Here is a 15,404-nt window from a genome sequence, read left to right as displayed (position 1 = left end):
AACCCCGCTAACCAGAGAGAAGTAAGGGGAACTCATAATATAGAATAGTTTAAAAATTAGACATCAAAGAAAGTAGAATTAATACTGAAATAGAATATGAAATAGAATAGCCAGGCACATTGGCTCACAGCTATACCCAGCTACTCTGGAGGCTGAGACAGGACTAATACAAGTTTGAGATTAGCCTGGGTATTTAATGATACCCTGACTTAAGAGTAAAAAGAAAAGTCTTGGTTGTCTGGGTTGTAGCTCAGTGGTAGAGCAACCCTGGGTTCAATTATCAGTACTGTGCAAATAAATAAATAAATAAATACTGAATAAAAATTTAAAAGGAGGAAACAGAAGAAGAAAAATGAAAAGAAAAGGGAATAAAAATGAGAAAAGAGAGACAAAAAGCAAAAATCCAATTAAATAATTAAAACGATTAACAAAATTGGATAAAAGTATTAAAAAAATGAAGGAAACAAAAACAACAAAGAACAAGATGAAACTTGCTCCTTCCTAAGATATTTTAAATGGAGACACTCTTTCCAAGACCTTGAATTTTTGTCATTTCCCAGATATGGGGACATTGTGGGTGCTGGTGGCATTATGATGTATTCCTTCTCAGCTCCAGCTTAGGCCAAACCTGTAGGGCAGTGTGTAGACTGAGCTCAGCCTCTCCTTGCCCACCAGCCTGAGCTAAGGCAAAGTTATCTGCAGCAAGGCTAAGTTCACTCCCAAGGTCTCTGATTTTTGCACCAGGAATGGGGGTGCGATGACAGTAGGAGCCATCTACCAGCCTGTCTCAGCCTCCATGCCTGTGAACCAATCTGGTTTGCTCACCCTTGGTCCCAAGATCTTCAGTCAGTGTACTTGGGTGTGTGGCAAATGTCCAAACTGTAGTGCTATGTTTTCTGCCTCTGAGTGTGGAAGAAGCCACTAAATCAATGGGATCTGCACTGGGGTGGGGAGCCTCCTTGAATGAAGAGATTTACCAGTTTAAACCACTGTGCTCCTGAACCCAGCCTTCTTGTAAATCCACACACAACTACTGTCTCTTTTTCACAGAGGTCCAACCATGCATTTTAAGTAGAAGTGTCTTCTGTTTCCCATTGCCTAGAGTCCTCAGCAGTCATATCCCTGAGCCCAAACTGACTCTCACTGGACACCTGCTGGAATAGAGAAGAGAAGAGGAAATTGGGTCTGGGGGATATAAAAAATGCAGGGGTTTCTGATCTCCCAAGCAATAAACTCAGACAGTGGGACCCATCTGAAGATGGCTCCTCATTGTGGCATTGATGGATCTCCTGCAAAGTACAGGGAATCTTTTTTCTCTTGCTAGCTTTTTGTATAGATCCTAGGTCTCTTTTTATTCTAAAACACAGTATTTTGGGGTTTCACCTGATCACTGGCTCTCTATAGTGGCACTCCATTGCTTTTCTGTGGCCCCTACTTCAACATGCAGCTGCACACCTTTCATTTTGGTTCACTCTCATCGAGCAGTAGGGGACCCTGAGTGCCTCTAATGTGCCATCTTCAGGAGTGCCTTGATTCCAATTATCTATGAAGCTTGCATAAGAAAGCCTTTGGTGGATGGAGTCTTATTTTAGGAGGCTAGGATTAGATAATTAGTATGTCTTTTATATTGACAGATGATTTGGATATCTACTCCTCTGGAGATAAAGTTGGTTCCTTGAAATGTTATTCTGATGAAAGAAAACATGGTACAACATCTTTTTGCGGTTCATTCAAGCACTTAAATGTGAATTGGTAAAGTATTCAGAATTCTGTTATTTTTCACTCAGTACTTCAAGGAATTTGAGAAAGGGAAAAGGGCAGATTGTTCATGTGTTTGTTCTTCCTTGGGGGGAATGAACAAGCGGTCTGAGGCCTGCTGAATAGTTGAAGAGACTAATTTATTAATTTTTACTGAGAATTTCTTATTAAAGCATAGACACCTGATGTTTAGTGTCATCATGGAAAGTAAATTATTTGCCTAATTTAAAAGATAAAAAATTACTTATGTGTGTATTCATCCAGGACCTAAATGAAAACTGTGCTCTTTTCTTTAAAAAAGGAACTCAGAAAAAAACTTCAAAACAGACACTAGTATGGCAATATGTAAATCAGTGGATGTGTAACCCATGTGATTCTGCAATCTGTATACAGGGTAAAAATGGGAGTTCATAACCCACTTGAATCAAAGTGTGAAATATGATATGTCAAGAACTATGTAATGTTTTGAACAACCAACAATAAAAATTTTAAAAAAAGTTAATTTAAAAATATTTTACAGATATAAAATATATTTTAAAATTAAAAAAGAAAACAAAAAAAACCCTTCAATATAGGATTTTGGGGTAGTGACACTCAACCCAGTATCTGCTTTAGCCCCAGTAGTATTTTAAGTTCTATATATGAAGTAGTTGAGAGAGATTGAAGGGAATGTAGTAACTAGAAACGTATGATACAGTACTGTGCAAAATAGGGTTACAGTTCTATAAAGGAAATAAAGTGAAATGAATGTTTAAATTGAACCTTTAATGATTATAATTCGTGGTAGAAGAATGTGATTATCAAGAAGATAAAACATTTCAAAATAATGTAAAACCATAAAGGTGTGTGCGTATGCAAAATAAAATATTGAAATAAACAATTGTGCTTAACATATTATTAACAAAACCATATTTGGAAGGTTGAATATTTTAAATGAATTGCCTCTTTTTCTACTTAAATGATTTGATTCATTTAAAGCACTTTGAACGTTGCTGGATACATAGTAAAATACTCAAACTTTAACTGTGATCATTATTGTTATTACTGTTTTGTTTGTCATTCACAAAATAATTGATTAGAGACCAGGACTTGAGGTAGAGTGAATGTAGGAAGAAAAGTAGAAATTACTTTAAAGTCATAATTATGACTTCATAGAAATTATTATCTTAAGTTTAACTGATATTTTAACCATTTTTGTTTATATAAGTGACCTGGATATAATTCCAAATTATAATTTGAAGGTTTTGAATTATGAAGGTTTTCCCACCATTTGACCTTTTCACAGTCTCTGTCTAAAATCTAGTGTAGAAGTATGCTGTCCAGCACAGTAGCTACAGACCGCATGTAGCTGTTAAGAACTTGAAAAATGGGGCTGGCCTGAACTGAGATGTTTTAAGTTTAAAATACACATTGGATTTCAAAGACTTAGCATGGATAAAAGAAAGTAATGTGTCTTCATAATAATTTTTTATATTGAGTTTTTTTGGGGGAGGTACCAGGGCTTTAACTCAGGGGTACTTAACCACTGAGCCACATCCCCAGCCCTATTTTGTGTTTTATTTAGAGACAGGGTCTCACTGAGTTGCTTAGGGCCTTGAGAAGTTTCTGAGGCTGGCTTTGAACTTGTGAACTCCTGTGATCTTCCTGTCTCAGCCTCCCGAGCTGCTGGGATTACAGGTGTGCGCCACCATGCCTGGCTTTTATATTGATTTTATGTTGAAGTGGTAACATTGTAATTATCCTGAGAATATATTGCTAAAGTTTACCTCTTTGTATGTTTTTAATGTGCTACCAGAAAATTTTAAATGACTTATGTGTCTTGTGTTATATTCCTTTTGAACAGCACTGTTCTAGAAATTTCTAGTCTGAGATGATCTTTTTGGAGAAACACCTGGGATTCTAGTTCTGTTTCAGTCTTTATTAGTTATGTCACCTGTCAGTTATTTAACTTTCCTCATCGTAAACTTTAATTCTTTACCTAAAATAGATAACAATACATGTTGTATCTTTCTCACTGAATTATTGGGGATCAGCAGAAAGAATTTGGAAGTTCTAGAGCATTCTACAGATATAATGAATATAAAAGATTGAAGGGTGCTTAGTGGGTTATCAGAATCAATGATGGTTAATTTTTACATTTTTATCTTTTACATGCTTTTTTTGCATTTAAAAATGTTTATTTTTCTCATTTGTTATGCTGCTTATATTTAAAACAATTTTATTCCTCCCAAATGCTATAGTAACTTCCAGATTTCTGTGATAGAATTTTTTTTAAAGCCTAGATGATGAACTGGATTCTTTTCATGATTTGAATAATCGGGAAACAGAAGAAGATGTAATCGAGAATGATCATAGAGTTAGAACCTCCAAAATAACCAAACAGTCTTTTAAAGAAATAGAAAAAGGTAAAAAAAAAAAAATCATTTAAATAGTAATTTTGTCAGTACATATAAAACTTACCTCTTAATAAAAACACTGGTTCTCAAGAATCTATGTATTTCTCTGTTCTGAATTTTTGTAAGCCCTGAAATGGTTATTATGCTTGTTATTAACTAGAGAAGAGAAACATGAACTTCATTATTTTCCAGTTGTATGCTTGTGTTTTCAAAACTTCTCAAGATAAGTAAGTAACAGAATACTTTTATGATGGCTTCAGTTCTTTTTCATGTCAGTGTTTGTTAGAAAGTAAGAAAATGATTGTGGTAGTGTTTGACTAACCCTAATATTTTGAGAAAACAGTACAGATTACTTACAGTATGGCTTCCTCAGTCAACACTGAACTAGTAGCAGTTCTCTATGTACCTGTCTTCATTTCATAGTTTTATCAGGATTTCATGGAAAGCGGCAACCAGTGATGAAGCCTTTTGCTTTTGGGCTGCAAGAGTTCCAACACACTATTGCTGATGCTCTCTTTTTTCCTACAAATATTTTGTCTGCACACAATACACATTCATTTTCCCCTTTCTCCCCTCTCCTTCATCTCATTTGTCACATGGATCTCAGCATTTGAAGACAATGAAAATTACTTCAGTTTGGACTTGTGTGTCTCATTATATGGTGGGTTTTCCTACTAAAAACATAGATTGAACTATTTTAAGAGGTGAATGAATATACATGAAAGTTGACCAAAAAAAGTAAGGAATGCTCAGGTCAGAAATTCTATTGTATTTAGAGAGGCAAGCAAAGCACTGAACTTGTCTTTTTACTTTTAGTGTGTTTGCTGAACTGAATATAGCGAAATTTTCTTAAAATTCATTCAGCATCTGTCTAAAATGGAGACTCTAGTGGGAAGCACCCTCCCTTAAGGTGGGCTCCTTTAACCTAATGCAAGTTAAAACCACTGCTAGAGAGCATTTTATGCTCTGATTGTTAGACTGTTAAATTCTAATGGTACAGTGTTGGTAAGAATATGAAGTAAGAGCAACTTACTCATCCAGTGCTTTCGAGAGTAAATTAATGTAACCACTTTGGAAGAAAATGGCATCAGTAGTAAAGTTGAACCTGTGCATATAGCCTAGTACATGTACACTACTAACCATATTCCCCAGAAAAACTTTTGTATGAACTCGTGTATCAGATGCATGACTGTGTAGCATCTGTATAGCCAGAGCAGCTCAAATACCCCTCTGTAGGAGAAAGTTGTCGTGTATTTATAAAATAGGATAAAGCAGTGAAGGTTTGTGCACCCATCATTCTGAAATCATCATGGATATATTTCAAAGAACTTATTACTATTTAAAGGAGGAGTTTATAGAAATTATTATAGACGTAATTGAAATTGGGCAAAACAAGAACTGTGTGTGTGGGTATGTGTTAAAATTGCTTTTACTTTAGACAACTTTTATTATAAATATTAAATTGTTAATTTTACAAATTAATAGGTTTCACTTACATGCATATGTCATGTTTTAATCATGTATACCCTCCCAACTGCTTTCTCTTTTTTCTCTTTTTCCTCTTTTTTTGGCTCTCTGGTTTTCTTTCCCTTCCCTAAAATTCCTTCTGTACTTTCAGATTACCTTTTTTTTTCTAACAGTTTCCATGTATGAGGGAAAACATGTGATACTTATCTTTCTGAGTCTGGCTTATTTCACTTAACATGAGAAACTCCAGTACCATCTGCTTTCCTGTAAATTACATGTTTTTTTTATTGCTGAATAATATTCCATGTGTATATATGTCATATTTAAAGATCCATTCATCTGTTGACAGCACCTAGGCTGATTCTATAACTTGGCTATTATTAGTAGTGCCACAATAAAAATAGGTATGCAAATGTATTTTTTCTATGCTGACTTCATTTCCTTCAAAAATATAGCCAGGAATGGTTGTATAGCTGCATCATATAGTAATTCTGTTTTTAATTTTTGAGGAACCTCCATATTGTTTTCCATAATGGCTGTGCTAATTTACATTCTCACCAACATTGTGTAAGTGTTCCTTTTTCACATTCTTGCCAGCATTTGTTCTTTTTTAAAAATTTTTTTTTTTTGTTGTTGTTGTTGTCAATGGACTTATTTATTTATTTATTTATATAAGGTGCTGAGAATCCAACCCAGTGCTTCATACATGCTAGGAAGTGCTCTATCACTGAGCTACAATTCCAGCCCCACTTTAAAAAAAAAACCAAACAAATAAAACAAATAAATAAAACAAAGATACAACCATATACAACTAAAATACAACCATATAGTTTTTTAGTTGTATATGGTTGTATTTTAGTTGTATATGGTTGTATCTTTGTTTTATTTATTTGTTTATTTTTTATGTGGTGCTGAGGATCGAACCCAGGGCCTCACACATGCTGGGCAAGCAATCAACCACTGAGCTTAAACTCCCACCCCATTTTTGTTTTTTTGACTAGCCATTTTGACGAGAGTTGTGTGGAATCTCAGTGTAGTTTTTTTTTTTAATACCTTTATTCCATTCATTTATTTTTATGTGGTGCTGAGGATTGAACACAGGGCCCTATGCATGCTAGACAAACATTCTACCACTGAGCCACAATCCTAGCCCCTCAATGTAGTTTTGATTTGCATTTCCCTGATGGCTAAAGATGTTGAGCACTTTTTCACATATTTATTGGCCATTTTATACTTGATTTTGAGAAGTATCTGTGCAGGTTATTTCCCCGTTTATTGATTGGATTACTTGCTCTTTTGTTGATGGATTTTTTAAAATATCTTTTTTTTTTTTTTTTTTTTAGTTGTAGATAGACACAATACCTTGATTTTATTTGTTTATTTTTATATGGTGCCAGGGATCGAACACAGTGCCTCACACATGCTAGGCAAGCTCTCCACCACTGAGCCACAACCCTGGCCAAACTTTTTTGAGTCTTTATGTAAATCTGGATGTTAATCCTCTGTCAGATGAATAGTTGGCAAATATTTTCTGCCATTCTGTAGGCTCTCTCTTAACTCTGTTCTTTCTTTTGCTGTGCAGAAACTTTTAAATTTCATGTAATCCCATTTGTCAGTTGTTGCTATTATTTCCTGAGCTATTGGGGTCAATTTTGAGTTGATTTATTTGTGGGGTGAGACATAGGGGCCTAGTTTCAATTTTCTACACTTGAATATCCAATTTTCCCAGTACCATTTGTTGAGGCTATCTTCCTTCCAACATGTGTTTTGGCTCCTTGGTAGAAAATCTCAGATGGCTATAGAGGTGTGGGTTTATTTCTAGGTCCTCTAATTCCATTGGTTTTTACATCTCTTTTTATGCCAATACCATGATTTTTTTTGTACCAACAAAATATACTCTAGTATATTTGAAATCCGGTATCGTGATGCCTCCAGCCTTGCTCTTTGTTTTTTCCTCAGGATTGCTTTGGCAACTTTGGGGTTTTTATGCTTCCATCTGAATTTTAGGATTTTTTTTTCTAGTTCTATGAAGAATGTAATTGGTATTTTGATGAGAATTGCATTGAATCTATAGTTGCTTTTGATAGTTTGGCCATTTTAACTGTGTTTCATGAACATGCCATGTCTTTTTATCTTCATCTTCTGGTGTCTTCAGTTTCTTAAGCATTTTATAATTTTCACTGTAGAGGGTTTTTTTTTTTTTGCCTCTTAAATAAGTACTTTTTAGATGTAAGTGATAGGAAGTAAAAAGAAAAAAATAAGGCAATAATTAACTGGACTTGTTGTTTGGTTACAGGGAAGAGAAGGGAATGTGGTAAGTTTCTGAAGTGATGTTCTATTTCCTAGGCAGTTTTCCTGCATTTTAAAATAATTAAATTTGAAATAACTTCATACTTAGAGAAAAGTTACACAAAGAATTCCTGTATACTCTTAATCCAGATTTTCTAAATGTTACAATTTTACTATATTTGCTATATTATTCTTTCTCTCTCTTGAAACTTTTTCACAGTACTGTAATTTATACTTAAAATAATTTTTCCTGAAGATTATTGGAACTGTAATAAAGTTTATAATTAAAATTTTATTTACTTGGCAGTTGACCTGCCAACAGATAGGGCCTTACCAAAACCTCGGACTGAATATTGTGATGTCAGTGACTCTCCATTGAAAAGTGCCAGCTATCCAAAATCCAACGTGTCAAACAAGCAGACTTTACTTCCACATCAAATAAATCAGATATATGATGAGTTATTTCAAATACATCTGAAACTGCAGGTAAGATTTAAATTCTGACTTGAGAATTCAGAAATATTTATAGTCTAAGCACCAAGTATTCACAAAAGTTGAATACAAGGTATTTAAATTATTATAGAGAAGGGGGCTAAGGCAAGGTCAGAAGGGAAAAAACGCAATTTGTAGGAATTATTGACGGAGAAAATGTAGAGACTGAAAGAAAAATATTAGAAGTGTTTTTATTTGTAGGGATGTGTTTTAGACTTCAGATTGTTCTGTGTTTTATGTTTATCCTTTTCCTAACCTATTCTTCAGAAACAAATCTTCTGGTAAAGTGTGCTTTTTCAATTAGGTGTTCTAGATTCATTGTTTTAAATATTACATAGTAAAAAGTTTTCTTGTCAGCTCTCACTAAAATGCATCTCTGAACCTTGCAATTTATCTTATCTTTGGGGCTTGTTTCTAAGGATATAATTTATGTAGTTATCAAATTTCTACTAAGAGTGCAGAAAGAATACAGAGTTTACATACATATTACATACACTTGAAATACCAAAAATACATTTTAAAACCAGCAGTTCGTTTTGTTAAATTAATTCATGTTGCATTAATTAAGCATTTCAGAAAAAGTTTTTCTTAGCCTAAATGACTAGGAAAAAATTTAGAGACTAAGATCGAATCTCAAGAATTTAGAGAGGAGAACATTGGAAAGGTCATTTCAGGTATAAGGAATTAGGAGATGAGAGACGTTTGGAAAGGAGTGATTGTCAGATTGTGAATTTAGCTGCATGTCTGGGAAATAAAATAGTGAAAACTGAGGTTAGCTGTTTCATAGTTTTTTTGTTTTCTTTTAATCAATGGAGTGACAATAGAAAGACTTTCAATAATACTCTATAGAATAAAAAATAACCAAGGTTGCAAGGATATATCTATGGTCTATAGTCAACAATAAAGATAAAAATATTTAATAAAAAAGTAAAATTTAAGGAAGTAGTCTGATTTTATTAATCTTTTTTAAAAATATATTTTTAGTTGTAGACGGACACAATATTTTTATTTGTTTATTTTTTTTTTAATGTGCTGCTGGGACTGAACCCAGGGCCTCACGCATGCGAGGCAAGCACTCTACCACTCAGCTACAACTCCAGCCCTGATTTTATTAATCTTTAGTCTGCCTTTAAAGTTTACTTTGTAGTGTTAGAGTTGTCACTAAGCATATACTTTTTTTTTTTACTATTAAAAAAGTTTTTTTTTTTTTTAACAAAAAGTTCAATCATGTACATGATTCAATTTTTACAGCATAGTATAAAACAAGGCCCTTTGGAGAGGAGACATGGATTTCTCTGAACAGCCATTAATTATACTCATTCCAAGGCTACTAACTTGACAATATTTTTTACCATTCCAATATTGTTCTGTTGCCCATTAGTTGCCATCTCCACACATTCATTCCAAGATTTGTTAAAGGGGCCTCATCCTGGCAATATTCCTTGATCATGTCTGCCACCGTTTAATTTCAGTGATAATTTCTTGGCCATAAATTTTTTCAGCTTGGGAGGGTAAGCTTTGCTCATTGTCTATTTTATAGACTCAGAGATGTTTTGAAATGGAATTGGTGGCCTACAAGCATATATATTTTTGTTACACTATTGATTTAATTTATTCAATAAATATTTGAGTACCTGCTAATATGTGTTTGTACCAGGTAAGATATATCTGCCTCTTGCTACATGTAGCTTATTAGAAGCAATCATAAGTACCCTTATAACTATAATTTCATAAACTTAAATGAAGAAATAATAAATGTATAATGTAAGTACCTGATTGGGGAAGGTTAAGATTGAGATTGAAGGAGACTGAGGTAAGGTTTGTAAGTTAAATCCTGAAAAATGAGTAGAGATTAGCCCAGTGAAAGATTTAGATTCTATACTGAGACATTCCAGTATGAGAAGTTTCTGAGGCATGGTAAATTAACATATTTATTCAAAGAAAATGTAGTAGGTAACTCTGAAGATGTTTAAAGCAAAATCTAATGTATGCTTACATAAATGTCTTAGAGGCGGACAGGGGTAGAATTTGAGAGACCAGAGAGCATTCTACTGCAGGAGCCCAACTGAGAGATAAGGGTAACTTGGACTGGGGTGGTAGGAGGGGAATACAGATGGATAAATTAAAGATTTATTGTAGAGCCAAAATTGTTTGGACTTGGCATAATGAATTCGATGAAGTATAAGAAGACTAAGTTGATTGTCACATTTCTGGTTTGTGTGGTATGGAGAAAGAATGAATTTCAGGGAGAAGAGCAATACTTTGTTTGAAATGAGTCAGGTTTGGTAGTAAAATACCAATAGCCTGGCTATTAGAAAATAGATATGAGGTGATTATCTAATTTGGGAGTCATCTATTGTGTCAGCGTTCCTTCACTGAAACAGAATATCAGAAATTATTAACTTATAAAGGGAAAAAGTTTATTTTGGCTCACAGTTTTAGAGATTTCATTCCATGATCAATTGGCCATTGCTTTGGGTCTTTGGTAAGGCAACACATCATGGCAGGAACATGGGGCAAAAACCACTGCTCACTTCATGGCCAGGAATCAAAAGACAGAAGGGGCCAGAAACACACTATCCCGTTCAGTGGCACTTACACGGTGACCTAAAGATCTTTCTTTAGTACCCACCTTTTTTTTTAAAGGTTCTACAACCTCCCACTTAGTGCTACTCTGTGGACCAAGCCTTTAACCGCTGGGCCTTTGGGGGAGTCCGCATTCCAAATATGTTAGTGTTTAAAATTGTCACTGGTAGTAAGAGGTTAAAGAAGTTACTGTAACATAATGTTAATAGTCAGAAGGTATCCTGGATTAGGATGGGGACTTCAAGGATACAAAGAAGTGCTTGAATTTTAGAGATATTTAAAAGATTAGATCAATAAGACTTAGAAATTGTTTGGATTTAGGACATGTGCTAGAAATTTTGTCAAGGGCAAAATGCACGTTGGATAAATCATGCTGCATTTGGCTTATATATAAAACTGAAGGAGGAGAAGATTTGATTTTTTCTTTTTAATTTATAACATTAATTTTTTTAAAAGTATTTTTTTTAGATGTGTAGACCTTTATTTTATTCATTTACTTATACGTGGTGCTGAGAATCGAACCCAGTGCCTCACACATGCTAGGCAAGAGCTCTACCACTGAGCCACAGCTTCAGCCCCTATAACATTAATTTTTTTAGTGTATGCTTAAATCATTTTTATTATATTCACAGAGTTGTACTGTTGTCACTATAACCAATTTTAGAGTATTTCATTATCTCAGAAAGAAACGCCTACCCATTAGAGTCATTCCTTATTTCCTCCAAAATCCCTTCAGCCGTAAGCAACCACTAATCTACTTTCTGTTTCTATAAATTTGTCTCTTCTGGACTTCTCATATTACTGGAATCATATAATATGTGATCTTTTATAAATAACTGACTTCTTTTACTTAGCATGATAATTTCAAGTTTCATTCATGTTATACCTTGTATACCTTTTCCTTTTAGTACTAGGGGATCGAACCCAAGGGAGTTGCATCACTGAGCATTCCCATCCTGTTCATTTTTACTTCAAGGCAAGGTCTTGTAAGTTGCCAGGTTGGCCTTGAATTTACAATCCTCTTGCCTCAGCCTCCTGAGTAGCTAGAATTACATGTGCCCCTTAGTGCTGCCTAGCACCTGCTTTTTATTGCTGAATAGTATTTCATTATATAGATATATCACATTTCATATTTCATTCATTAATTTCTGGACATATGGGTTGGTTCTACTTTTTGGCTATCATGAGTAATGCTGCTATCAGGTTTGTATTTAAGTTTTTGTGTGGACTTGTAGTCCATTTCTCTTGGGGTGTATACCTGTAGTGGAATGGCTGAGTCATAGGATACCTGTGTTTAACTTCTTTGAGGAACTGTCAGACTCTTTTACATTTCCACCAACAGTATACAAGGCTTCCATTTTCCCACATCCTTTCCATCACTTATTTTTCTGTTTTGGAGAAAAACATTCTTTATTGTATCTTATTGTGATTTTGCTTTATATTTCTGTGAGGTCTGACTGAATTCAGTTTGGAACATGCTTATTTTGTGCTACCTGAAAGTGCATAGGTGGAGATGTTAAATAGGCTGTTTAATGCTTGAGTTTGGCACTTGAGACAAACAACTAACAGTTGTAGGTTGGGAGCACATGGTAATTTTAGCCATTGAATGGATGTAATCAAGCAGAAACTGTGAAGAATGAGAAGAAAAAATAACTTAAACCCAAATCCTGAGCAATCATAGTAGTTACAGGACAGTGGAGACATGAAGTCTACAAATGACACTGAGAAGCCATGATCAGCCTTTTCTACTAGGTGATAGAAAACCAGGAGAACATGGTATCATACAAGCCACTGTGAATATTTTAAGTTGAAGGGAAGAGATAATCATGTAACATGCCACTGAGAGATTCAATTAAATAAGAACTGAAAAGTGACCTTTAAATTTAGTAACAGGTAAGTCATTTTAGTAGGGCAGTGTGGCCTGAAGCCAGATTAAAAATGAATTGAAGAGTGACTTGGAGGTAAAGAAGGTTCAGCAAATGTAGACAATGATTTATAAAGTTTGCTTGGGGAGAGAATGCGGGTAGGGCCAAGAGAGATTTTATTTCAGATGTAATGAAATAGATTGGAAATACTTAAGAGATAATCAGCAATCTTTACAAAAGGGTTTAAGGCAGTGAGATCCTGAACCTATCTATGTAAAGAAGAGAAAGAGAAGCATTTGCATATATATTTTGTGGGCATGAAACTGATGTTCCCTTCTGCTCTCTTCTGTTTTCTCTGTGAATTTAGAAACCAGGCCATCCACATGTTCTAAGGTGTTGTGTTCAAAATCAGGACAGTGGAGAACAGAGAATAAAAAGCTGACCATGAAAATATAACAAGTGTTCTGAACAGCATTGGTAACTCAGTAGAGGATTGATTGCATCCTAGATTTGCCTGATTGTTTCCTAACAATGATATTTGGATTAAGTACTTTTCGCAAGAATTTCATGAACTCAAAAACACCACTTTACGTGGTGTGTGATTTTTTTCTCCTGATGGTTTTTAATCTGTGTTATCCAGGACATGGAAGATGGCCCATGTGTTAATCCAGGCCTGGAAACCTCTTAGCCCTTGGTAATAGGACAATAAAGTAAGGAAGTAGAGGGTATGGGTAAAATAATGGACCATGTCTAGCAACTACTATAATCTCCAGAGTTATGTACCAATGCGTTTTCAAAAACTACCACAATGTCAGTGGATAAAAATGTAATTTTCAGATTTTGTGAATGTACTTTTAAAACTCATTTATAATCTGGTATTTTGATACAGTCTGAAACTGCAGCACAACAGAATTTTGCTGAAGAACTTCAAAAGCGAGAACGTTTTTTAATTGAAAGAGAACAACTGCTTTTCAGACACGAAAATGCCTTGAGTAAAATTAAAGGTGTCGAAGAAGAGGTTCTTACAAGATTTCACATTCTAAAGGAGGTACTTGTAAAATCTTAATTTTTAGAGTAATATAACTTCTCCTTAGCTTCTGTAATTATTAACATTTTGTCACATTTGTCATTTCACCTTCTCCCTCCTTTTCTCACATACACATGCACTGCTGTATACACACTCACATAGATCCACACACACCTCATTTTCTGAACTATTTGAAAGTAACTTGCAGAAATCATTATATAGTATCCCTAAATACTTTAGTGTATATCTCTTAAGAATGTATACATTTCTGTATATCATTATATATTAGAAAATTAATGCTAATTGAATAATATAATTTAATATATAGTCCATGTTCACTTTCCCATTTTGTCTCCAAAAATGTCTTTTATTGCTTTTTTTGTTTTGTTTTCTAATCAAGGAACTAAACAAACTCTACGCATTGTCTTAGATTTCTTTGAATCTAGAGTACTTACCATTGCCATTTTTATTATTTGTGAGACTTTTCTTTGGAGCCCAGGTCAGCAGTCTTGTAGAATATATTGCATCCTAGATTTGCCTGATTGTTTCCTAACAATGATATTTGGATTAAGTACTTTTGGCAAGAATTTTATATAGTTGGTATAATTTACTTCTTTGCTTGATATTATTAATATGTACAGTAATATCTCATGGTGTCATATAACTTACTTCTTATACATGTAACTTACACAGAATAACATTGTACATTTTAATTAGTTTTGAAAATGCTTATGATTTTGTAATTGCCACCATACGCAAGATAAAATATAGTTCCAGCATTAAGAAAGTTTTATTATGTTCCTTTATAAATATCCCTTTTCCCATCCTTAGCCTTTGGCAACCTCTGCCTTTTCTAAAATATTATGTTTATTTAATTATTTTCCTTTAACTTGTGGTTTTAGCAGCAGCTCATTTATATTAGCTTGGCATACTTTTCTTTGACTTTATCCAGTTTGTGGTTTATTATGCTTCTTGAATTTGTAAATTTATGTTTTTTGCCAAATTTGGAAAATTTGCAACAACTATTTCTTCAAATATTTTTTATGTTCCAATTGTCTTCTCTTCTTCTCTGTGTCTCCAGACTCATATGCTAGTCCTTTTACTCCTAGCTGGAAGATTTCCCTTTTCTTCATTTTTTTCCTTTTGTGTTCTTTGGACTGGATAATTTCTATTAATATGTCTTTTAATTCACTGTTTCTTATTTCATCTCCACGTTGATATTGAACACTGTTGTGGTTTAGATAGGAGGTGTCTCCCAATTGTGTGTGAGACAATATAAGAAAATTTAGAGGTGAAATGATAGGGTTATGAAACTTTAACTTAATCAGTGCATTAATCCATTGATAGTTTTAAAAAATATTTATTTTTTTAATTGTAGTTGGACACAGTACCTTTATTTCACTTACTTATTTTTATGTGGTGCTGAGGATTGAACCCAGGGCCCGGCAGGTGTGAGGCGAGTGCCCTACTGCTGAGCTACGTACGACCCTATCCCCTGTTGATAGTTTTTAACTGGGTGGTAAC

The 15,404-nt window shown here is 34.1% G+C and overlaps 1 protein-coding gene across 4 annotated transcripts in view; it reads left to right on the top strand.

Moving 5' to 3' along the window:
- The window catches only part of Ccdc138 (coiled-coil domain containing 138), a 60,877-nt gene that overhangs the window by 4,748 nt on the left and 40,725 nt on the right, over positions 1-15,404 (top strand). For 2 of the 4 annotated variants that reach the window (XM_026380225.2, XM_026380228.2), the window contains exons 3-6: positions 1,635-1,752; positions 4,036-4,163; positions 8,218-8,396; positions 13,743-13,901. In XM_026380225.2, the coding sequence (XP_026236010.1) occupies positions 1,635-1,752; positions 4,036-4,163; positions 8,218-8,396; positions 13,743-13,901 (584 nt within the window). The remainder of the gene's footprint in view (positions 1-1,634; positions 1,753-4,035; positions 4,164-8,217; positions 8,397-13,742; positions 13,902-15,404) is intronic. The other 2 variants (XM_026380227.1, XM_026380229.1) reach the window with 2 other exon arrangements.

Source organism: Urocitellus parryii, chromosome 12 (genome assembly GCF_045843805.1).
Source record: "Urocitellus parryii isolate mUroPar1 chromosome 12, mUroPar1.hap1, whole genome shotgun sequence".
NCBI classification, from domain to species: domain Eukaryota; kingdom Metazoa; phylum Chordata; class Mammalia; order Rodentia; family Sciuridae; genus Urocitellus; species Urocitellus parryii.
This window is presented reverse-complemented; position numbering and strand designations above follow the sequence as displayed.